The sequence below is a fragment of the Hemicordylus capensis genome, chromosome 6 (assembly GCF_027244095.1).
Source record: "Hemicordylus capensis ecotype Gifberg chromosome 6, rHemCap1.1.pri, whole genome shotgun sequence".
Lineage (NCBI taxonomy): Eukaryota > Metazoa > Chordata > Lepidosauria > Squamata > Cordylidae > Hemicordylus > Hemicordylus capensis.
Genome location: NC_069662.1, coordinates 76,175,447 through 76,198,541, shown reverse-complemented (window position 1 = coordinate 76,198,541; position 23,095 = coordinate 76,175,447). Strand labels below are relative to the sequence as shown.

The window sequence follows — 23,095 nt, the reverse complement described above, 5'->3', positions numbered from 1 at the left end:
AGAGGCTTCCTTGCCAACATGCAACATACACACCAATTTAAAACCAGAAAGGATAGGTAAACTAACCGCTTGCCATTCTCAGTATCCCCCCACCCCTCTCTTCAGCCTCCCTGCTCTTAAGCAATTTTCATGGCAAGCCTTAAGCTAGGCTCTGATCTAAGCACTTTAGCCAAGCTGATCGATCTATAATTGGAATCTCAAGCTAAATTATTGTTAGCCATATTCTTGCCTCAGCTGAGATGTATTGCCTTGCCTAACTGAACTTTTGCCTTCTATACCCCCATATACCCTTAATAAAACTTGTTGATCTGTATTTGTCTCTTTTCCAAGACATCAAAACTTGCTCAGATTGATACTGAAGCCAAACTGCTCCCCAAACCAAGCTAATTTCCTCACTTCAAGCCAAAAACATAGTTGACGAGTCTAGCCAGCACCTCGGAGAAGTTCTGGAAACAGGTCCCTAGTATGTACCCAAGCAGTGTGTGCCCAAGGGCAGCTGACAAGAAATATGAGATAGATCATGGGAGAATGGTTTGCCCTTTAGGTCAGTCATGTGTGTTCTTTCAGCTCAAATGCTGAAGCTGAATCCTCATTAGTGTAGGGTTTGAAATGTTCATTTCCCTTAGCAACTCATGTTTTCAGTGAATGTATTTCAGTCACCCTGTAAGACCTCTTAACCACCTTATCCTATTCATAATTATGGCACTAAAAGAGCTTTTTCTCCTTCTTTCAATGCATTCTTAGGTATGAATATAGAGCCCATGGGCGTAGCACCCATTGGACAGGGGGGGGACAAATGTCCCCAGGCCTGGAGGGTCAGGGGGCCCACACAGCTCGGGGTGCGCCCTGCCACCGCCACCCTTTCCACGCCGGACACTGGTGCCCTGCAGCTGGGTTGCGCTCGCAATGGGAAGAAGCATGCCAGGGCTTCCTTTCTCCTCCCCCCACGCTTCCTCCTCCCAATGGACTACCCCTCACCACTGATCTGCACCCTGAGCCATGCAGGGAGCCACCAGAGGAAGGGCTGTCCAGCCCTAATCCACTGCTGCTCCCAGAGGATGGTGGCGACCCTGCACCAGACTCTGCACCTTCGATGCTGTTGGTGGTGGCGGCCACCCTGCAGATCCCACTCTGCACCGAGCCTCGGCGGCTGCAGGAACAGCCCCAAGCAGAAGGTGAGTTGAAACAGGGAGGGGAAGGATTGGTGGGTTTAGGTTGGTTGCCCTGCACCCTTGCATCTGATGCGGGGGGGGTGGCTTGGGGTGCTGGGGTACATGCATGCTTTGCATGGGCAATGGGGTCCCCCTGCCTGCAATTTCTTCCCCAGACCCAAGGAGGTTCGCTATGCCCCTGATAGAGCCACACTGTGGCAGCTATTCCAGGATAGTATGGAGTAAAAGATATTGCATATGAGCCATCACATGACTCAGATCTACTACTGAAGCTAAGCAGGTCTGGCCTGTGAATTGCCTGGAACATAGCCTCATAGTCCTCTTAAGAGCTCGGACAATATACAGCAATAAAGTGCATGGGAGAGCTGGTCTTGTGGTAGCAAGCATGACTTGTCCCCTTAGCTAAGCAGGGTCCACCCTGGTTGCATATGAATGGGAGACTTGACGTGCAAGCACTGTAAGATATTCCCCTTAGCGGATGGAGCCGCTCAGGGAAGAGCAGAAGGTCCCAAGTTCCCTCCCTAGCGTCTCCAAAATAGGGCTGAGAGATGCCTGCCTGCAACCTTGGAGAAGCCGCTGCCAGTCTGTGAAGACAATACTGAGCTAGATGAACCAAAGGTCTGACTCAGTATATGGCAGCTTCCTGTGGTCCTATGTTCTCTAGTAGCCAGCCCCAAGCCTGAGCACTTCCATCTATATAGCACTAACAGGACACAGGCTATTCAAGTGGGAATGGGGAGGAAAGGTGCCCTTTTTCTTTCCTTCCTCCTCATAGCATGCATGCATGTATGTACCAAAGAAGCATGTGCCCAAGGGCAGATGACAAGAAACGAGAGAGCACACATGGGAAATCTAATTTCAGATAATTATAAGGACGCAAACAGGCCAGTTCCCTGTTGAGACCCATGGCCTTCCTGATCAACCCTAACCACCCACAGACACTTTCAGCACCATAGGACTTAAAAGGTCACAGAACCTAGTCAGGCTGTTCTGGGCTTAAACACTGACTGACATCCAGAGCAATTATGACTGCATGTGGAAAGACATTGCTCTAGCACTCTTGCGCGAAAGTTCCCATTAAAACAAATGTGTCACTGTTTCACCAAGTCTGGAGCTTGCATTCCAGGATAGCACTGTGCACCTGCAAGCATGCTTGCACTTGCTCAAAGGTGGCACACCTTGTTTGTTTCAATGCGGACGTTTGCTCTAGAGATCAATTCTGCAAATCCCTGCTCTTTTTAGTGCAATTAAGCCATCCTCTTGAATTAGCACAGTAATGCTTGTTCCACAGGCTATTCATTGCTCTGGATGTCAGCAGCCACTCTCTTTTTAAGTATATCTTCTTCTGTTTGCCTAGGCAGTGCCTAGGGAATATAGAAACAATTATCTATATTTGGGAAGCTCTATTTCCAAGCAGATAGGCACTTGACCAGACAAGTTCAGAAGGAGAGGGGAAAACAAAGTTGGTGGGTCAGCTGTAGAGACGCAAAGTGAAAGACTGTTTTTTATATTTCTATACCACCCCATCTGTCAGCTCTGGGCGGTTCACAACAAGCAAAATAGAAATATAATTAAAACCAAAAACTTTAAAAAAAAATAGTTTAAAAACCCTGGAAGGCCAGACCAAGAAAATTAAGTCTTAAGGGATCTCTTGAAGGCCAGTAATGTAGTTAAGCCTCAGATTTCTGCAGGAAGCGCATTCCACAGCCTAGGAGCAGCTGTGGAGAACATCCAAGCTCAAGTCACCACCAGAAGAAGTGGTGGCAGCTGGAAGCAGACCTCTACAGATGACCTTATGTGTGATGGGGATTATGTAGAAGGCGGTACTCTTTAAGGTAACCTGGACCTAAGCCATTCAGGGCTTTAAAGGTAATAACCAACAATTTGCATTTTCCCCAAAAACATATTGGCTGCAAGTGCAATTGTTTAACTATCCAGGAGTAATGTGGTCTCTCCGGGTCACCCCAGAGACCAATCTGGCTGCCACATTTGAATTTTCCGGACTACATACAAAGGCAGCCCTACATAGAGTGAATGCACTAGTTGTGAGTGTGACAGTCAAGATCCTTGGTTAAAGCTGGAGCTGGCTGCCTAATGAGAGACACAAGAAATGCAAGGGGGAAATAGGAAAAAAGTATGTTTACTTTAAACAGTTATTGTTTCTCAGACTTCTTTAACAGGGGCTTACTAACTTTATGCTGCCTTCTGAAGCTCCTAAACCATCTGTTCTGTGCAAATGCAGCCCATGCGTGCAAGGATCTGTAGACAGGGGCATAAAATTCACACTAGCATTAGAAGAGGAACAGAACAGGATCACACTTTCCCTGTGTGTGATTTCAAGAGGAACTGAACAAAGCTGTTACTCTCAAAACTTCCTTCTTCCTAAATCTCATTGGGATGATGAGGCAGTCAGCCTGCACAAATGCAATTTGGATCAGTGGGAGTTCATTGGCAAGATGAATTTAATTGATCCAGCTGGTGGGAGAGGAAAGTCATCACCTGCCTCAAGATGCTATCCCTCCTTGGAACTTCTTGCCTCCCTCTAGGTGTTTCCATGCTACCCAAAGAGGGCTTGCCTCAAAGTCTGAGAACTGCATTTAATGGTTGATAATTAAGGATACCATTCCTCTGCACCATCACAGAGCTTTTCAGAGGGCACAGATCTTACATATATTTCTATATTAAGTCATTCAGACAACTGGTCCAACAAAACCAGGGTGAATAAAAGTCAATGATTTTAAAAAATAAATTGTTAAAACACTTCTTATGGAGAAAAACACCTATATAAAGTTTTACAATTCAAAGCTCGGCAGGGAATACAAAGTTACAGAATGAACATGCTTGTTAACAGCAGGATATGGAGCTGAGAGATCTGGATCTGCACTGTTTCTCTTCAGGTTTGTGAAGATGTGTGTGTATCTGTTATTCACACAGCCAGGTCCTCCTCTCTAAAAGTGCAAAGGCAAAGAAGATCCATGAATAGTGGGGATGTTGGGATAGAGAAGATCTGGGAAAGGAAGAAGTGTCTGGATATAATGCAAAAAGGAAGAAACAGAGGAAGTAAAACTGTCTGAGCAGTATCTATCTATCTATCTCTCTAAGGTGTACCTGTCACTAATCCACAGCAGCTCTCGCAAGAGTTCACAAGTGAGCTGCTGGCAGGAGGAGATGAAAGTGGCGGCAGAGGCAAGGCAGGAAACAAAATGGCAAGGGGGGAGGAGAAAACCGTGGTGGCAGGTGGGCAAAGAAAATGGCGGCAGCCAGTGGGGGAGAACTAGAGGCACAGGTGCTCTGCACCCAGCCCAGCTAGTATCCCTTAATACTTGAGGCATACATTTCTGATTCTGAGAGTATTCTTCCATCTGCTTTGGTACTAAATAAAATAACCAAATCATTGTTAGATGTAACTAAAATTAACCTGGAAAAAAATTAAAACAAATCCTTCCTTTACAATATATAGTGTATCTACCCTCTAAAAGTAAAACCTGCACCTATCTTTGAGTAGTGAAAAACATATATCAAAGCTATATCAGGCAATAATGCACTTTTAGTAGAAAACAATGAGTAAGCCGTTTTCCTGAACAGTGGCTGAAATCGTGATTTTAATCTATTTGATTTAAATCAAATCCACCCAAAGAAAACTGAATTGTATGAAGCATCTGCTTTATTTCAGATGCTGCCTGAGAACCTTTTAGAAAAACAATTCCAATTTTGTACAGAATTAGGAAATATATTCTAATGTCAAGCTATTTGTTAACAAAAAACAGAAATGTATTTCCAGTTCAAACTATTTCCTTCTGTGCTTGGTTTTGAAAATAAAATACTAAAATGAAATAAAAAATATAATTTATTTTTAATATGATACAATTAGTCATATATTTGATAAATTCAGCAATGTATGTAGAACAAGAACTTATTCATACTAGGCATTCCTCTAGGCTGCATACAGTAACCTACAATCAAAAAAGCCACCCTTGCATTTAATTAAGGTGTTTTAAAGTTTCCCATTTAGATAGCTTCTACAGTTATGTGTGCAATATTTATGTTCTATCAATATATTTTCAAAATTACATGGCAAAATGTCAGCAGGGAGCAAGACTGATACAGATGTTTTGGTCCTTATCTAGACATTAGAAAGAACATCCAAGGAAAAAATAATTGCCAAACTGGTTATAGGTTTTATAAAGCTTTCTGAGACTAGTAAGTTCCAATTTAATGTGAGAATGGAATCAATCTCATCAATGAGGAATTGTAATATGGAGTTTTAAATACTTGCACAACTCACTGTATCAGTCCAGCACCAGAATGCCTTGTACATGCATTTATGCCCAGAGTCAGAAAACTTAGATTCAAACTACACAGAATCATGTGGTATTTTTTCTCTTTAAAGGAAACGAAAAACAAAACAGTCTGGACAGTTTGCACGTGCATGGGATTGCAAGTGCATGGGAAAGGGTTGCTTTGTACATGTTTTGGAGCATGCCCAGTGTCTCAGATTAAAGTTGACCAATAAAAGATCAACGATTGGAGAAAACTATAGCAAAATACAGAAGAGCTTTACAGATTCTTTGTATGAATGGTTATGGTGGAACAGCTCTGATATGTTTACACTGTAACTTTACTACCGAAACTTGCACACATAAATCCCATTGAATCCAAAGGGATTTACATCCTAGGAAGGGTGATCAGGATGGTAACCTCAATAATGTCTTGCAAAACAATCTACCTATGCTCAGAGGGCTTAGTAGCTCAGGCAACAAAGCAAAAGAGCATAAGTCAATGTAGAGTTTACTCATTACAAGATCATGAACATTCTATAAATGAAAGTCAGTTAAAATACAAGTTATCACAAAACCCAATGAAACAGATGTATTCCTAATTATCTTCCACACCCAAACATTTGATTCCAAGTATCATACAATTCCAGATCTTTGGAAGATACACTGGGCCGCACAGTTTTTAAAGCATTGTCAAAATCTTGAAAAACAATAGGTCGTACTTGGTCAGGTGTGATAGTTGTAATGTCAACATATTGAAGGCTACGGATAGGGCCCAGAGAAGCCTCTCGACAAAGCTGAGTCATGTCAGCTCCAGAAAAACCATCTGATTTTTTAACAATGAGGTCCACTTCCTCTTCAGTTAGGAAGCAATGTTCCTTTGACATCAGATGAGACACTATCTGCTTTCTGGCAGAAGCCTCAGGAAGTGGGATGTAGAGTCTCTTCACTAATCTCCTTCGGGCAGCCTCATCGATCTCCTGTGGCCGGTTGGTTGCTCCCACAACCAGTATGCGGTCTTCAGAAGAAGTTGTTGCTCCATCTAACTGAACCAAGAATTCGGTTTTTATTCTCCTAGAAGACTCGTGTTCCCCCTCCCCACGCTGGGATAAGAGAGAATCAATTTCATCAATGAAAATTACTGATGGCTGCTGGCTTCGTGCCACAGCAAACAATGCACGGACCATCTTTTCTCCCTCACCTACCCATTTGGAGGTCAGTGAAGAGGCACTGATGCTAAAAAATGTGGCCCCAGATTGGCATGCAATACACTTGCCTATAAGAGTCTTCCCTGTCCCAGGAGGACCAAAAAGAAGAATTCCTTTGGGAGGGCCTCGTAAGCCAGTAAAAAGATCAGGTCTCAGCATAGGCCATACTACTATCTCCTTGATAGTTGCTTTTGCAAACTCAACTCCAGCAATGTCATCCCAGTTTACTGGAGGCCCATGGTCCATTATCTCATGCATAATAAGGTCTATCATTTTGGGTTCTATATTCTTTAACCGTTCATCTGGTGGACAAGCCACCTCTGTAGACCCAGGTCCATAAGGTTTGCACTGCATTCCTATGTTTCCAGTTCCATCTTGTTTTGGCACCGGAGGGACAAACTTTCCAAATGGACCCCGAGATCTTCCAGCTCCCAAAGACTTTTTTGTACCACCATAAGATAGGAGTTGTGTACGTTGGGGCTGGTTTTGGTATTTCTTCTGCTGATCTGTCCAGAGCTGATCTTTCGCTGTTTTGAAACCAGGTGCTCCATTCTCACTGTTTTTGCTTCCATTCCCTACGAAATATTTCCCTTCTGTGTCTCCTGAAGACTTTTGAAGCAGAAAACCAGAAGATAGGTTCTGATTTTCTTCACATGATGCAAAAAAGGTTTTCCTTTTTCCCAGATTGCCTATCCCTGCAGAAACAAAAGACTGAGTGGAAAACGATGAACTTTGCCCCAAACTAGAATTACTTATGGGTGTCAGAGAACTATTAAATGCCAATTCACTTTTTCCAAATAATGGGGTTGCACAAGAAGCAATATCAGACACTTCACTTATAGGCACAGACAGAAGAGAATGGGCATCTCTTGCCTCAGTGGAGGCAGGCATACCATTTTGACGAAACTTCAAGGCCGATGCCCTCCCAAGGATATTGGGTCCTTGATTTATACAATCCGATGAGCCAGCTCCCATTACAGATTCCCCATCACCACTGCAGAGAGTGAGCTTGGGAAGACCTGAAGAAACAGAGGCACTGACCTCTTTATCAACACTTACATCTGTTTGTGCCATCAGAGAGCTCTGGAGCTTTTTGCCAGCCTGCACCATCTCTTGCACACACTTCAATTCCATCACATTACTTGTTGTCAAAGCAGATTGCCACTTGTCACTGTCATTTTGCTGACATCTTGCCAAAGTAAAAATGTTTTCAGCGTAGTTGTTCAAGCCAGTCTCTGCATTGTCAGAGTCAACAATTGCAGAGTATTTTTCTGCATATTTTTTGAACAGGTTGGCAGCACAAACCTGGGAGATCTCAGAGTTTGCCCATGCATACTGAATGCGTAAGATCTGTGCACGATATGCATCTGCCTTCTGTCCTGGTGTACAGGTGCCAGAGGAAATAGCAAAATAATTCTTCTGCCACTCACTCAGGTGTATGTCACTGGGGCTATTGGTCTGCATCATCTACAGAGAAATGGGCAAAAAAGTGTAGCGGTGAGAGAAAGGGAAAAGGTTACTTTTACTATTAGCTGTAGCTAGAGAAGAGGCAGTCATATGGTAGTACTTTATTAATTCTTCACCTGATTTAATCATATATGTATTGACATGTTTTAGACAACCAGGAAAATAACCTCACAGCTCTTGGTTTAAACATCTGATGGTGCTGAAGGTATAATTGATCTGCTCTCCTGGTGATCACAGCATCTTTTTTTCCTGGGTGGTGGTGACTTAGTGACTGAGTATTACAATCATCTTATTCTGCATCTGTGCTTGCACATACTTTGAAGAGTTCAGCTTACTGGGCAGATTTCCTTTTGAGTAGGACACATTCATTCTATAGTTTCTGCTTGAATTTCCTTGGGGCCAATTTACTGGGTGCATATCTAGTCTAGCCTATCTAGTCTAGCATCCTGTTTCACAAAGCTGGGTTCCTAACAGTCCCAGATTAGCCAGGACGTCCCATATTTCCAGGAGAAAGTGGGCATCCAATATGGGACACCATTCCCCTCCCACATTTTGACTCTCGCCCCCGCCACCAGTCTTCCTCACTGCCAGCTGAGTGGTTTCTCCTCAGCAGTACCTCCCCACCAGCTCTCTCAGTGCCACCACTCCAGCAGCCAGCGTCTGTGCTTTCCAGAGCCAGGCTGCCCACCCCCCACAGGGAAGAAAGGAAGGGAAAGAAGGCACACTCTGGGCAGCGCTAAATGATGCTACTGCTGCTTCCCAGGGAAGCTCACTCTTCCCATTGCCTGCCGGCCCACTCACTGGCTTTCCAAGCAGCAGCCAGCTCACGGAACCTCATGCCGCCCACCCCAGCCTGAGGAAGTGGTCGCTCACTCAGCAGCAGCCATTGAGCCTCTGTGTCATGTCTGTCTGACTCTCTGTGCGGAAGAGAGGATAGGATGGGGGCAACTGGAATGAGGCCACCCAGTGACAAGCAGAGAGTGAGAGCCTGACCAAGAGTAGCCCTCTGCTATGGAGGCCATCCTCCTCCTCTCCTACCCTGTGAAGGTGGGCGGGGAGACTAGGAGACATGGTCCAAAGCAGAAGACAGGAGGGAGCAGACACAAGGGGGGGCATGCTCTTTCCCTGCTGCTGCTAGGCTGTCTGAGAGGACAGGGTGTAAAAATGATGGCTCTGCCCTAGAGATGCCCCCCCACCCCAACTTGCATCCCATATTCAGACAACTGAATGTTGGCAACCCTACACACAGTGGCCCAACTGTTCTAGAGGCACAGTTGCCTCTAGAAGCCCATGGGCAAGAGGTGAGGGCATCCCGTCTCCTGCTCTTGTTCCCCTGCAACTGGTATTGAGGCATCTTGCCTCTGAGGTGGGAGATGGCCAACTAATAGAAATGTAGTGGGCACATTTCTTTGATTGGCATGCACTGCATCTGCATTGCTGCTTCTGTGTCTTCAGAAGGGGCCAACTTACTGGGCACATATCTTTGAGCAGCACACATTCATTCTGTATTTGTGCTTGCATATGCTCTGAAGGGGCCAGTTTACTGGGCATATTTCTTTAAACGACACACTCAACCTGCATTTTGTGCTTGCATATGCTTTGAAAGGGCCAACGTACTGGGCACATTTCTCTGAGCAGCGCACACACATTCTGCATTTGTGCTTGCATTTCCTTGGAAGAGGCCAATTCAATGGGCACAGTTCTTTGAGCAGGCATGCTAAAAGGAAAAGGAAAAGTGCAGGCACATAGGAAACACTCTGCCCTAGCACAATTTTCTGGGCTCCACTAGAACAGGAAAACCCTGGCAATAGCCCTGCTCAGTTCTCTTGAACGTCTCCATCCAGGCATAGGGTACTTACTCAACTATTCTTCAGTTTTGTGTTTCCAGCATATATTAGAAACTGCGCTGTTTGGGGGTGGCATGAATAGGCCCTGTCCTTAATCACAGGGCATCTGTGGAAGAGCATTCAGTGGGCCAGTGGCAGGGCTCAGCACTGCAGCGGCCCCATCATCGCGGGCAATTGCCTTCTCCTCTCCTTCTGCCCCAGTCACAGTGCGGCTTGCCCTGCCTCCGTCCTATACTGACGTGACTTGGGAAGGATGAAGAGCGACTCACCGCCGGACCCTTCCCAGGCTAGCTCTGGCTGGCTTCTTCTCCGCCCAGCAGCGCCAGCGGCTGCTGCTCAATTCCTCTTTCTCCTTCCGGTACTGCCGCGACCGATAGCGGTCGGGGAGAGCGCGGGAAAGAAATAGAATCGACTTCGAGAGCCTGGAACTCTCGCGAGACTCCACTAGCCACGTGTGCCTGCCTGGCTGGCTTATTATTGATAGCAGCTTGCTAAGGGGAGTGGGTGTATGTGTCTTTGCTTTGTGTTCGTAGTTGGCTACCCAAAGCAGGAAAGGGGCAAACTGAGGATTGTGCAAATGCTAGTCTAGCGCGCTCCTGTCGTTTCTGAATGAAGAGTTACCAAAGACTTGTTTTTCCTTCCCCGCCCCCCCCCCCTTAAAATGCATGAAAGCTGTGAGCCGGTAAGAATGGGCTCCGTACTTCTGCATGGCAGGAAGCCGTGCTTGACCCAAAAGGCGTGTGTGTGCTCTTCCCGGCTGGTGGGATGCGCCTGCATGTGGTACTCAAGTAAACGGACGCAAAGGCAAAACGTCTCACGAGAGAATCGGCCCTGAATTTTCCCTACACGTTCCGTTACGTTAATAATAATAATAATAATAATAATAATAATAATAATAATAATAAATTAATTCGATTTCTATACCGCCCTTCCAAAAATGGCTCAGGGGGTTTACAAAGAGAAATAACAAACAAATAAGATGGCTCCCTGTCCCCAAAGGGCTCACATTCTAAAAAGAAACATAAGACACACACCAGCAACAGTCACTGGAGGTACTGTGCTGGGGGTGGATAGGGCCAATTACTCTCCCCCTGCTAAATAAAGAGAATCACCACGTTAAAAGGTGCCTCTTTGCCCAGTTAGCAGGGGGTTAAGTAAGAGAGAGAGAGTTTTAAGTTAAAGCGGGGGAGGGGGATAAGGATCCAGACTGCGGCATAGGCGCGAGGAGGGGATATTTAACCCTTTACCCTCTCATATGGGTTAAAAACAAAAACGCGGAATGCTGTGGTTTGCCAGAGGTTCGGGGTGCGTGAAGAGGGGTGATTCAGATGAATGCCTCTATCGCACAATCGATACAACTCAATGCTCCCCTCTTCACATGCGCTGAGGGCTGCTAGGGCTCGTATTGTCTGAACCAGCACTGAGTCAGTGAACGCTAAGAATCCTAGGTCTGATTCACACTCATCCAGGGGCATAAGCTTCGTGGGGGTGGCGGGGCTCAAGCCCCCTCTGCGATTTCCTGGAGTGAGCATGAGCAATGCCCCCACCAGGCTGCCAGGTGAGGTGGTGGTGGGGCTCAAGCCCGCCTCTAGTCCAGATTTCCTGAGGAGGCAATCCCCGCCCCCCCCAGCTGCTAGGTAGCATCAACAAGCTGTCATGAACAACACAGTCCTGTGCGGTCTTTGTAGCAGCTCAGCAAGTTCTTAGGTGGCACGGCTGCCTTTCAGTGCCCTTCACTCTATGATTCTCTGACTAGAAGTAGTATAACAAGGATGAAAGCTAGTGCTGCTCTATGCATGCAGGTGCTCTGCCCAGAGCAGCCCCATCCCCTGAGGGGAATATCCTACAGTGCTCACAAGTAGTCTCCCATTCAAATGCAAACCAGAGTGGGCCCTGCTTAGCTAAGGGGACAAGTCATGCTTGCTACCAGAAGACCTCTCCTCCCATGTGCCCTATGCCCCGCCAGAAACTGAGATGTCTTCACTCCTGCACTCCTCCACTTTACTTGTTTTTCTGCATTACACTAGATAACTGAACATGTCAACTGACTTCATGGAAAAGCAGTGCAGCACTAGGGCTAGGTGATGGGGGGAGCAAAAGATACACATACAAAGTACGCAAATAGAAATCAAGTATTGGCTGAAGGGGGGGCAACTCCACCACTTGTCACCAATTCTGGACATAAAACATCCTACATCTCAGAGAGACCATGTTACTGATGGAGTTACACTGGCTGCCAATAGGTTTCTGGGCAAAATACAAAGTGCTAGTTATAACTTACAAAGCCCTAAATGGCTTAGGCCCTGGGTATCTAAGAGAGCATCTTCTTCCTTTTGAGCCCCACCGCCCATTGAGGTCATCTGAGGAGGTCCGTCTCCAGTTACTGCCAACTCGTTTGGTGGCTACACAGAGACGGGTCTTCTCGGTTGCTGCCCCGAGATGGTGGAATGCGCTCCATGCTGAGATACGATCCTCCCCATCTTTGGCAATTTTCAAAAAACACCTGAAAACCCATCTTTTCACCCAAGCTTTCTCAGCTTCCTAAATTTGGGGGTGGTGGTGGTGGTTAATATCTGGTTTATTTTAAAATTTAAAAAACTATTTTGGGATTTTAATCACTGTAATTGTTTAATTGTTGTTTTAAAATGTTTTTAAATTGTTATTGTTTTTTAATTTGTTTTAGCTCTTTACTGTTTTAGTGGTTTGTTTTAATTGTAAACCTCCCTGAGCCATTTTGAAAGGGCGGTATACAAATCAAATAAATCAAAATAAAATAAAATAAATAATAATAAATGTGTCACTGTGATAATGCAAGTTTAACTCGGTGGACAGAAAGGAAAATACAGGAAATTATAGAAACTAGCTGGCCCACCTGGCCCGCTTCTCCCCCCCCCCCCCCACGGTTTCTGGCCAGCTTTCAAGCCTGCCTGTCTCCTCCTGCCACGGAGGTGGCCGCCTCCTCATCCCGGCAGCTGGGCCTGCTGCTGCTGCCTCCTCCTGGCAGCCTAGCCGCCTGATCACCCCGGCGGCCGGGCCTGCTTCCACCACCTGCTCACCCCAGCGGCTGGGCCTGCGGCCACTGCCTCCTCATCCCGGCGGCTGGGCCCACCGCCACCTCCTCACCCCAGTGGCCGGGCTTGCCACCACCGCCTCCTCACCCCGGTGGCCTGGCCGGCTGCTGCTGGCTTATCCTGGTGGTCAGGCCAGCTCGCCGCCTCTGTGTCCTATCGCTAATCCGCAGCTCTCTTGCAAGAGCTGCCACACATGGGATTAGCGATGGATACGCCTAGGAGAAATAAATATATAGATTGTTCCTGTTAACCAAAAGTCTTTTTACTTATTTCAGCAATGCACAATTCTGGAAATGCTGATGATGTGATGTTGTCATCTGTGTCTGAGATGTCAACTTGCTATTAATATTTAAGGTAATCTGTTATTGTTTAAGGCTCACACTCATATTTCTGTAGCTGATTATTGATCTAACTTAGGTCCATTTACACATTATGTATATATATGACTCGTACAATGAGTGTATACTATATAAAGATGCAGTCATTCACATGTTATGCTGAACGCAGGTACAGAAGTAAGCCTCCAATCCATACCATGCATTTGAAGGGCCTGTATCCAGGTTCAGCTTTTTAAATGAACACAGATACATTCATTCACACAAATACATGTATGAGTGTACAGACATCTGTACACTTGTACAGCATGTCTGAATCGGGAGCTTGTGTTGCCTAGAACAAGAGCTAGTTATTCCTTTCAAAATATTTATCCATATACTGACTTACTATTGAATTATCACTGTGCAGTGTCAAAGTAGGTTCAATAAATATTATGGTGAAGGCATATATGAGAGAGTGAGAGTGTATAATAGTAGTGATCTGCACACAATTAAAGATTTTACAGGCTACTGAGTTATAATCAGGGGCACCTTACTAATGAGATGAGGTGAGGCAGTTGCCCCAAGTGACACCTTGGCAGAGGCAGTGAATTGGTTTCCCCGCGGCCTCACTGCTCCTGCAGCCCCAACTGCAGCTTCACAACAAGGCTTATGTGCTGTTGTGAGGATAGAGTTCTTGCTCTGATCGAAAGCTGCACAGCATATCAGCCAATATATTTTAATAAGCTTATGGGTACAACATTAGTAAGACCCATTAGATTTCTATTTTTCCAAGGACAAAAAGGGTTACAAGATCAGATGAGAATCAGCAATACATTGTTTTGTTTTATTTTTAGGGAGGAAAGACAATGGAACAGGCATCAGCCCCCCTTGTGACTCACTCCATCAGCTATGAGCCCATATTGTACAATGGTAACTTAATTTAACTAATATAGCAAAAACCCTGACAGACTATTGAAGGCAAGAGTGGAACAGAGAAATGCAATGTTACTACACCATTTTTAATGCAGTCTACTATTAGTCTACATTTTATCAACAGTAGGATTAACATCCATTTTAAAATATATTGGAGGTGTATGTGTGTGTGTGTGTGTGTGTGTGTGTGTGTGTGTACACACACACACACACACACACACATATATAGATATTCTCTTCCTTACAACACAAGTATTATTTCTATCACAAGTATTATGTGATGAAACACAGCAAGCCAAGCAAATTACTGTTTCCTCCTCATACTGTACCTTTTCAGCAGCTATATCTCATTTGAGTTTTGATAGTCTGCTAAAGTGCATATATGAGGCTTAAAAATTACAACTAACAAAAAACATTTTCTGCAGCTTTGTGAACTTTTGATGAAAAGGCACAATGGATCCTGCTTCACTGATTAGCCAGACATACAATATACAATAATCTGTATAGAATCTGCAAATAAAATATTTCAACTGTGCCAGAAAGTGGTTTCACTTTAAAAAATAAATTTCACAAGCGATATTTTTGTTCTTCAGTACATAACATTGTAAATGAGTATTTCAGAGCACCAGTTCAACAATCCACCAAGCTACTTCAAATGCAACAAATTTCTGCTGTATTGTATCACTCATGGAATTGCCACCTTTTTTCCTGCCAGGGCTACTGTGCAGAAACGATGCAGGTTTCCCCCTGCTTGCATATGCTGTGGTGGGGGAAGTTTCAGCTGCTGAATCTGTTCCTGTCATGGGCGTTTTCCAGATTACTCCTTGCAACAGGTTCACAACGTGTCCGCTAAGTGCCCTTCCAAATTGCCTGTGTTGCGACATCATGTTCACTGCACTGTCAGCAGGGTGCTGTCCATATTTCCAATGCAATGTTTCAAATTTTGTTGATGCATTCCAGCCCTATAACATGGTAAATGTGTTGCAGGAAAGTAGCTGTATTTCCCCGTTTTTAGGAGGCTTGTTCTGCAGTTCATGCACTGCAGTGTAGTGTAGTGTGGACTGTAGCGTGAGCAGGCAGGGACGGAAGGAAGGAGGCAGATCTTGGGGCAGAACGGAGCCACAGAATGGGTGTGTGTGTTCAGCCTCTGGAAAGAGCCCAGCCTCCTGCCTGCCTCCCTCTTCCCAAATCCACACATTCAGAGAGGAGGCCAGAAAAGCAGCCTCTCTTCTTAGAGGTCTCGTAAATGGGTTTGGCTGTGGAGGTGTGTGTGTGCGCACTGGGGCTTGTGGCAAAGAAGAACAAGACAGGGGGCCCGTTCGCACTCTTCAAAGGGAGGGCAAGCTCCCGGTGGGCTGCTTCCCACTCTCTCTCTCTCCCTCGCTGTCCAAGCCCAGCTTTTGCACAGCATGACTGTGCCTCTTCTTCCACTGTTGCTTCCTTTTGCGTTCTGCTTTTGGGGCAAGCACAGATCTGGCCACTTACTTAAGAGGAAGCCCATTGAACTGAATCATTTACTTCTGTGCAATTCCATTTGTTTACTGCAAGGCAATGGACTCCCCCCCCCCCTTGTTTACTGCAAGGAAGCCCAGTGTGAATCATTCACCAGCAAGCCTGCAAACTGTTCTCAATGCCATGTGGTGTGGAGATCTCATTCTGCAGTTCAAGGATTTGTTAATATCTAAAGCCCCTCTGCATATATGGTTTTTGTTTGTTTGTTTGTTTTTTGCTTGGGTTCTTGCACAAATGCACAATTCCTTTATGTTTCCTTAATATAGAGGCAATCAAAGGATTGCAGTTTGTGCCATGCTGCTCCCTCTAGTGGCGGTTTTGCACAAAAGCGCCCAGAGGAAATATATTTTTTAAAAACTTCCTCATGTCATTCCCTCGCTGCGATCCCATTGGCCCGAAATGGAATGGGGGCAGTGAATTGGATTCCGGTAGAATATGGACAGCCCCTGCCCAGAAAACCCACTGCAGTGGTGGGCAATTTGAACAGCCACAATCTTGTCACAATGCATTGAGAAACACATTGAAAAACGCTGTGCTTGCGGTTTCCAGCCGCTGCCTAATACTGTTGCACTTTGCAACACTTTAAGCAGTGCAGATCTTGCAGTCTGGAAAACGCCCTGCAGCTGTAAAGGCACTGGAGTCCTGCCATGAAAAAAAAATAGACTTATTTTTAATGGTGGGTATCAGGAGTGATACATTACAATATTCACTACACTATCATTACCAGCGAGGTTCAAGAATCAAGAGCAGACTGACCAGTTTAAAAGCTTCACATGACGTTGTCAAAGAACACGATTCACAGCAGAATTTGTAAATTAATTATTTCCCTAATTTAGAAATAGGGAATGTGGTGAATGTCTTCATGTTTTCAAATAGTGCCTACATTATGCTGTTTTTATAATATTTTATTTATTTATTTAACATATTTTTATACCACCCAAAAGTTACATCTCTGGGTGGTTTACAACAATAGTTATAATAGTTTAAACCCTACTGGTGTATTAATGGGACAAGAGAGGTTGGAAGGGATTTTAAGAATTCTCTCATATTGCTGTCTTGAATTTGTTGGACTTGGGCACAACTATAATTAGGCAGACATGTTCAAAGAACACAATCTGCCCCCCTTCACCTGTCACCCACCCTCCACCTCTCAACCACTATAAAGTTACCCAGCACCCACCAACCACCCAACCGCCACCATTCTCATGTGGGGACTGATGCTAGCCCCTCGGTACTACCCACTGCCTTGCCACCACCGCTCACCTCCTCCTCTTCCCACCATTCCTTGTGCAGCTGAGAGGGCGTGATGGGCTGTTTCCTCTCTCAAGCAAAAGAAGGAACAGACCACACACACTGCACAAACCAACCCAGGAATAGAGGCAGCTAGAGGAAGAGTTGGTGGGAAGAGATGGTGGCAGGAAGGGGAGGGCAGTAGTGACAAGGCACCAAGGGGAATCGAGCTGTCCCCCAAAGGAGAATGGTGGGGATTACGGGGCTTGGTGTGGTGGTGGAGGGTTTTGCAGAGTGGGTGAGCAGCAGCGGGATTGCACACACCCCCAATTCCCTGTTAAAAATTTGGTGACATGTTTGGTACCACAATAAAGGGGGAGGCCTTCTGATATTTTGAACACAGGTCTTCTTATGCCAGTGCCTTGCGTCCAGACCAAAGACGCATGTGAAAATTGCTTTTTTGTCCTACAAACATTCGCAGGGTACTACTGTTTCATAGATGGCTGATCTGGAATACTGTTAGTGGAATAACCACTAAAAGTGAATAGGATTAGTGAGCATTTTACAGGAACAAAAGTCTGCCAGCTTTTTTGAAGCTTTAAGGGGGTATAGAATTGGGCTAAGGTGACCTCCCACAAATTTGAGAACAATTTTTACTAGGCAAAAAATGCATGATCACCACCACATTTGATTTTAAGATAATATTCCTAGCCTGAGAAGGTGTGTTTGGTCCCTAAATAGGGGCATTTGAGGATCAATGCATGTAAACTGTTTTGTTAAAAATAAAAAATAAAAAAAATTGAACTGCCATAGGTTATTGTGCATATCTTTTAATTAGTATAGTCAATAAGCAGAGTATCCTGAATAACTTGCAAAAAATTATTCTGACACAATTTTATTCAAAACACTAGAAAATCACACACCCTTATTGTCAGAAACTATACTGAAAAAGGAAGCATTCTCCTCTGAGAGACCTTTCTTCAGGCAATACATCCATTCCTTTGGGTGAACACCTGTACAATGGTCACCGAATCCTGTTGTTTCACCTTTATTATACACTTCTGGGTCACTAAAAGCTCATTTGTTGGGGAAACCTCCATGTGACTTGTGGGACCTGGGTAGGCTAATCTACTGCACATACAGTAAAACACTTCCAATTTTGTATACTACATCTGAGGAGATTTGCAACCCAGGTTTGCTTTTAAAATGAACATATGTACAGTCACACAAAAACATGTACTTGACATGCATTCACATACCTGAATGCATGTAAAACGTAATGAGGCTCTTCTCATGATCAATGAGAAGAACTTGGATGGGGTTTGCGGGGAGAGTGGGCTAAGCTCGCTCTCCCCGCAGATGAGCAGTCAGTCTGCTCCAGGCGGCTGAACTGGCTGCCCACACGATTGGGAGGATCTGCTCCCACTCACTCTGCTAAACTGGGCTTAAGGGAGAGTTGCTTAAGCGGGTGACCCGCTTTCGTGAGACCGGGCTCGGCTGCGAGCCCGGTGGTTCTCACGGCCCTGCAAAATGGGGCTAGGCTCCCTTAGTCCGATTTTGCATGACCGTGAGAATAACCTCAATGCCTGAACAGGGCTACAATGAGTTTGACTTATATGATCTCTATGTTTCCTTTTTCCTCTTCACATTTCCTTTCCCAGTACAAATGGGATTGCCAAGCAGTTATCAGATTATTCTCCTTTCAGCTGGAGCTTTTTCAGATGGCGACTGTACCACGACTTTACTGTGGGAGGGTGGGTGTGCGTTCACATATTGGCCAGATTTACCCCAAAGTCCGTGCAATATTTCAGAGCCACTTCACACACGATTTGGGGTTTTCTCTCTGTATTGGAATCTAGCCTGATTTATGTCCGGGGGGGGGGAGTCCTCTTTTTGTGTCAAAGTATCCGTTATGCCCTGCACTCACAGTAAAGCCTCGCGGTAAAGCCTGCTGTCTGAAAAGCCTCCTGATGGGGGCTGCCTATTGAAATGAACACAGCTGCAAAGTTCCCTTGTTGCTTGGCCTGGGAGCTTTTGAGACAAGGAGCATCACATGACCAGCTCTGGACTCTTCTTGCTTTATTGCTAGTCTTTCTCTTTTGGTCAGGGCTGAGTGATGGTGTATAAACTGAATCCCTATTTGAAATCCTCAGATTCCAGGTTAAGGACTTGCTGCAGAGTAAGCAGTAGCCCAAATGGTCTTGACCTGGCTAGTTTCCAGGAAAGAAAGAAAAAAGTAAAAAGGGGGGGGGGGCTGTTCAGTAATTGCATTATGGTTTCCTAACTTCTAATGTAATACATTTTTACTTCTTCCCCCTCATCTTGTGGGAAACCACAAGATGGGAAAGGTACTCTTATATGTCACAGAGATGCTATGTCCTTTTATCATTAAGTCTTCAACAATAAAATCCAGTTGTCTTCATAAAAGAAAGATGTTCTGCATAGGCACTGAGACACTAATATTTTTGGAAAATAAGTTCCCTCCAGGAGTTGGGGGCACTTTGCACATGTTTAGTCTGTAGTGCCAAAACATTTTAAAACTGGCAGTCCTAAATGCCAGTCTTTAGTATTTGCATTTACATTTGCCTAGGGATGGTAATTAGTATGCAAGATAAAATATCTGTGTTTTTTCCTTGATATAAACTGACTTGATGCATTAAATGCATCAAAATTACTGAAGAGGCTTCCTGTTCCTTCAGTAATTTTGGAGAAGAGGGTTCTTGAGAGCTAAGCATTCCCTAGGATCTTTCACTTATGGCGGCACCAGTGAGGGAGTCAAGACAAGTACCTGCCTAGATACTTGTCAGTGAGGTCATTCACGTAATCAAAAGCAGTGTTCTACCCGGGTTTGGGAGCCGTGTGCACTCCCAGTTTTCAGTTATGTGGAAGCAAGGTTAGAGGAAATGCTGTGTAGAAGTGATTGGGGCTGTTCTCATGATCAGCCAAAATTGGGCTAGGAGAGCCTAGCCCGATTTTGGCTGATCATGTAAACCACCGGGCTTGCAGGCGAGCCCAGTGGCTTACAAGCAGCTGGCCCACTTTTTTAGCCCTCCTCTTAGCCTGGGTTTGCAGAGAGAGCACTCCGCAAACCTGGGCTTTCAGATCATGAGTAGCTGTACCGTGACTACTCACGAGGAGACCCCCGGAGGGGAGGCGAAAAGCAGCCTCCCAGCTCCGGGGGTCTCCCCAGTATGCCCTGCGCTCCTGCTGGAGCTTCCAGGGGCCATGCGGCCCCCAAGCTCCCCAGCCCCTGCCGGCTCCATCACGGAGCCAGCAATCATGTGGGTGGCCAATCTGGCCACCCAGGGCTCCCGCCAGGATCATCTGTGGGGAGAGCAGGCTTAGCCCGCTCTCCCCGCAAAAGTGGCAAAAGCGGGTCTCACTGATCGTGAGACCCGCCTCATTGTCTGGAAGCAAGGTAGAAGGAAAAGCTACCCAGGTTTTCCTCCTACCTTGCTTCCACACAATCACTTCTACCCAGGATTTCCTCTAACCTTGCTTCCACACAACCGAAAATTGGGAGCACACACAGCTCCCAAATCTGGGTAGAACACTTCTTTTGATTGTGTGAATGACCTCACTGTTTTATACACAGATCACATTAGCACAATTGACAATGACAATGGGGAGGCTGTGATCCAAGGCACAGTTACTTCAATGAAAGTTACAGTGAAATAAATGGGACTTGCTTCCCCACTGTGTTGTTAGAATCCAGCTGTTAGATACATTTGAGTTATCCTAAATACTTCTCTTACTCTGCTTTTTGTATGTCACCAATAGCTTGCCTCTACCAGCAAAACTACCTTGTTAACAAGAAAAGTATGGCTAAACTGGGTTTCTTGTGAGGATGCACATGTCTACTTTGAAGGATGAGGACTGGTGAGGAGGGTGTCCACCCCCCGCCCCACACACATAATTTTTGTGACTCAAAGTGGCTCAAAAATTATCTCTCCCCCCACCCCACCCCACATTTGGGTGTGAGACTGGATAATTTTAGAGCCATTTTGAGGTAAGCAGGAGCTTGGACATCTCTAGTATCTAGCTGGCTGCTGTTGGAAACAGAATGCTGAACTAGATGAATCTTGGACTGATCTTCAAAGGCAATTCTCTTGCAATACACATGCCTCCTTAGATTTGGTTATAGCACAGTTTGCTGCAGGTAGTTTTGCAAGTATCAGACATGCCAAGACACACAATTTGCACTTTAGAAGTCCCTAAATCTTCAAATGAACAAAGTCCTCTACTCTTAGCCATCACGGTTGCTGCTTCTGGGTTTTCAGAAGTTCATTTGCCAACGTTGTGATGTGCTCCCAGGCAAACTGGACATGAGCAGACTCTACTGTTCGGGCACAAATTGCAAAACGCAGCACAAATTTCCCTCTCAGATGACATGGAACAAGATGAATCTTCCTGGCATTGTTTATGATTTTAAGAAGTGCCTCATTGATTTCGTTAGTGCCCTAAAATAGTGATGAAACAAACAATAATGATTACTAATGTTATACATGCAAGCCTCATTCCAGTAACTCTGCCAGAGTCACCTTTTAGGTAACAGTTTTCTACATGCCCCACCATCACAGTTTTCACCATGCCCCACCACCCTTGTTAACTTGGCAGAGGGACCGTTTAATGTGGTGATTCTCTTTATTTAGCAGGGGGAGAGTAGCTGGCCCTATTCACACCCAGCACAGTACCTCCAATGACTGTTGCTGCTGTCTATCTTATGTTTCTTTTAGATTGTGAGCCCTTTGGGGACAGGGATCCATCTTATTTATTTATTATTTCTTTGTGTAAACCACCCTGAGCCATTTTTGGAAGGGCAGTATAGAAATAGAATAAATAAATAAATAAATAAATAAATAAATAAATAAATAAATAATCACACATACACACACGATTGTTCCTCAGGGCAACTATATTTATGGCCAGCTCACAAGTTCAGCACACACTGGATTGGTTCAGAAGACATACGGAACCGTGGGTCCAGTGCAACCGGGGTCCCACCCCCCACTCTGTGGTCTGAGTTCAGACCTACTGAACTGTGACTGCAGAGAGGTGGGAGAGCTGGCTGTGTGGGCTTCCTTATGTCCTGAAGGACAGCCCACGTAGCCAATAAGGAGCTGGAGTGAGGGAGGAACTTCCTCCCTCAACTCCAGTTTGAGTTGGGGCAAACTCCAATCCCTGGATCAGACGTAATGGAGGTGCCACCAAAATGCAGTTATCAGCAGTGTAACTCAATATAAAATGAAGGCAACAATTGCAGTTAAGGGAGGGAAACCACAGGTCCATTTTTGTTTTTGGAACTCCAATTCCTGGTTCAGACGTTCAGGTTTGGGAACTGAAGGCGAAGGGACCTCTGGCTTCCTGTTATGTATGAACCGGCTCACTGAGTGACTGCTGCTGAATGCCAAAGGCTTTAAAAAGATGTGAGTGACCTTTAGGCTCATTGGTATAGTTCTAATATATTAAAATAACCACAAGTGCTCAGTATGCTGCTCTCCTTTTACAATTTTATATTTCACATATTGAAGACCCTTTCAATCTTGCTGGAATACAATCTCTTGTATTTACCAGCAGTGAAGAGTGCCAGAGAGGGCCTAGTATATGCTGAGGTGGGGAATGGGGCAGAGAACAGAATACAAAAATATTTTGGACTCTCTTGATAAGCATTGTGTCGTGTGTCCAGAGTGGCTAAACACTTGACCTTATCTGGCCTGCCTTTTAGCAGCCAGGGAGAAAATAAAGTAAAGCCACTATGGAGAAAGTTCAATTTACCATCTAGTATGTCTGTACTGAGTATTGAAATTATATTTATTTCATTTGGACTTTTTAAAAAAGGAATGTTTTTTGTGATACAATTGAATTTAAAAAGTTGATTTATAATGCTAAATGCAGAGAAGGCAGAGTATTTTGAGAAATTTTTCATAGATGAATTTCAGTTATACAAGGGAAATTGTTTAATAGCTATTATTTGTTTAACTCTTAACATATTGACCTTGGCGTAACACTTTTGTATATACTGAATTCTGTCAATAAAATGAATCAATCCAAAGATTGCATG

General features: G+C 45.0%; 2 protein-coding genes and 1 long non-coding RNA gene across 4 annotated transcripts in view; 1 reads left to right on the top strand and 2 right to left on the bottom strand.

The window, feature by feature from the left end:
• Positions 1-5,001: 5,001 nt before the first annotated feature.
• On the bottom strand, positions 5,002-10,394 carry FIGNL1 (fidgetin like 1). Of its 2 annotated transcripts, none has more exons than XM_053263200.1 (2): positions 10,241-10,394; positions 5,002-8,124 (listed from the first exon to the last, which is right to left on the bottom strand). In XM_053263200.1, the coding sequence occupies exon 2, from the start codon at positions 8,122-8,124 to the stop codon at positions 6,052-6,054; it is 2,073 nt and encodes a 690-aa protein (XP_053119175.1). In that variant the 5' UTR covers positions 10,241-10,394; the 3' UTR covers positions 5,002-6,051. The 2 variants fall into 2 exon arrangements, with proteins under 2 accessions (XP_053119175.1, XP_053119176.1); XM_053263201.1 differs by having other exon boundaries at positions 9,984-10,372.
• Positions 10,395-10,431: 37 nt separating this feature from the next.
• Positions 10,432-17,915, top strand: LOC128330395 (uncharacterized). Its single transcript, XR_008310069.1, has 3 exons — positions 10,432-10,653; positions 13,318-13,396; positions 14,214-17,915. It is a non-coding gene; the product is annotated as an uncharacterized LOC128330395 (long non-coding RNA).
• A 3,097-nt stretch (positions 17,916-21,012) lies between these two features.
• The window catches only part of DDC (dopa decarboxylase), an 89,585-nt gene continuing 87,502 nt past the window's right edge, over positions 21,013-23,095 (bottom strand). Inside the window, exon 14 of the mRNA XM_053263202.1 lies at positions 21,013-21,494. Coding sequence (XP_053119177.1) covers positions 21,288-21,494 — 207 coding nt within the window. The 3' untranslated portion in view covers positions 21,013-21,287. The remainder of the gene's footprint in view (positions 21,495-23,095) is intronic.

What these genes read in the sequence shown, in the direction of transcription:
- FIGNL1 (XM_053263200.1), bottom strand. Translation starts at nt 8,124, where the DNA reads ATGATGCAGACCAATAGCCCCAGTGACATACACCTGAGTGAGTGGCAG.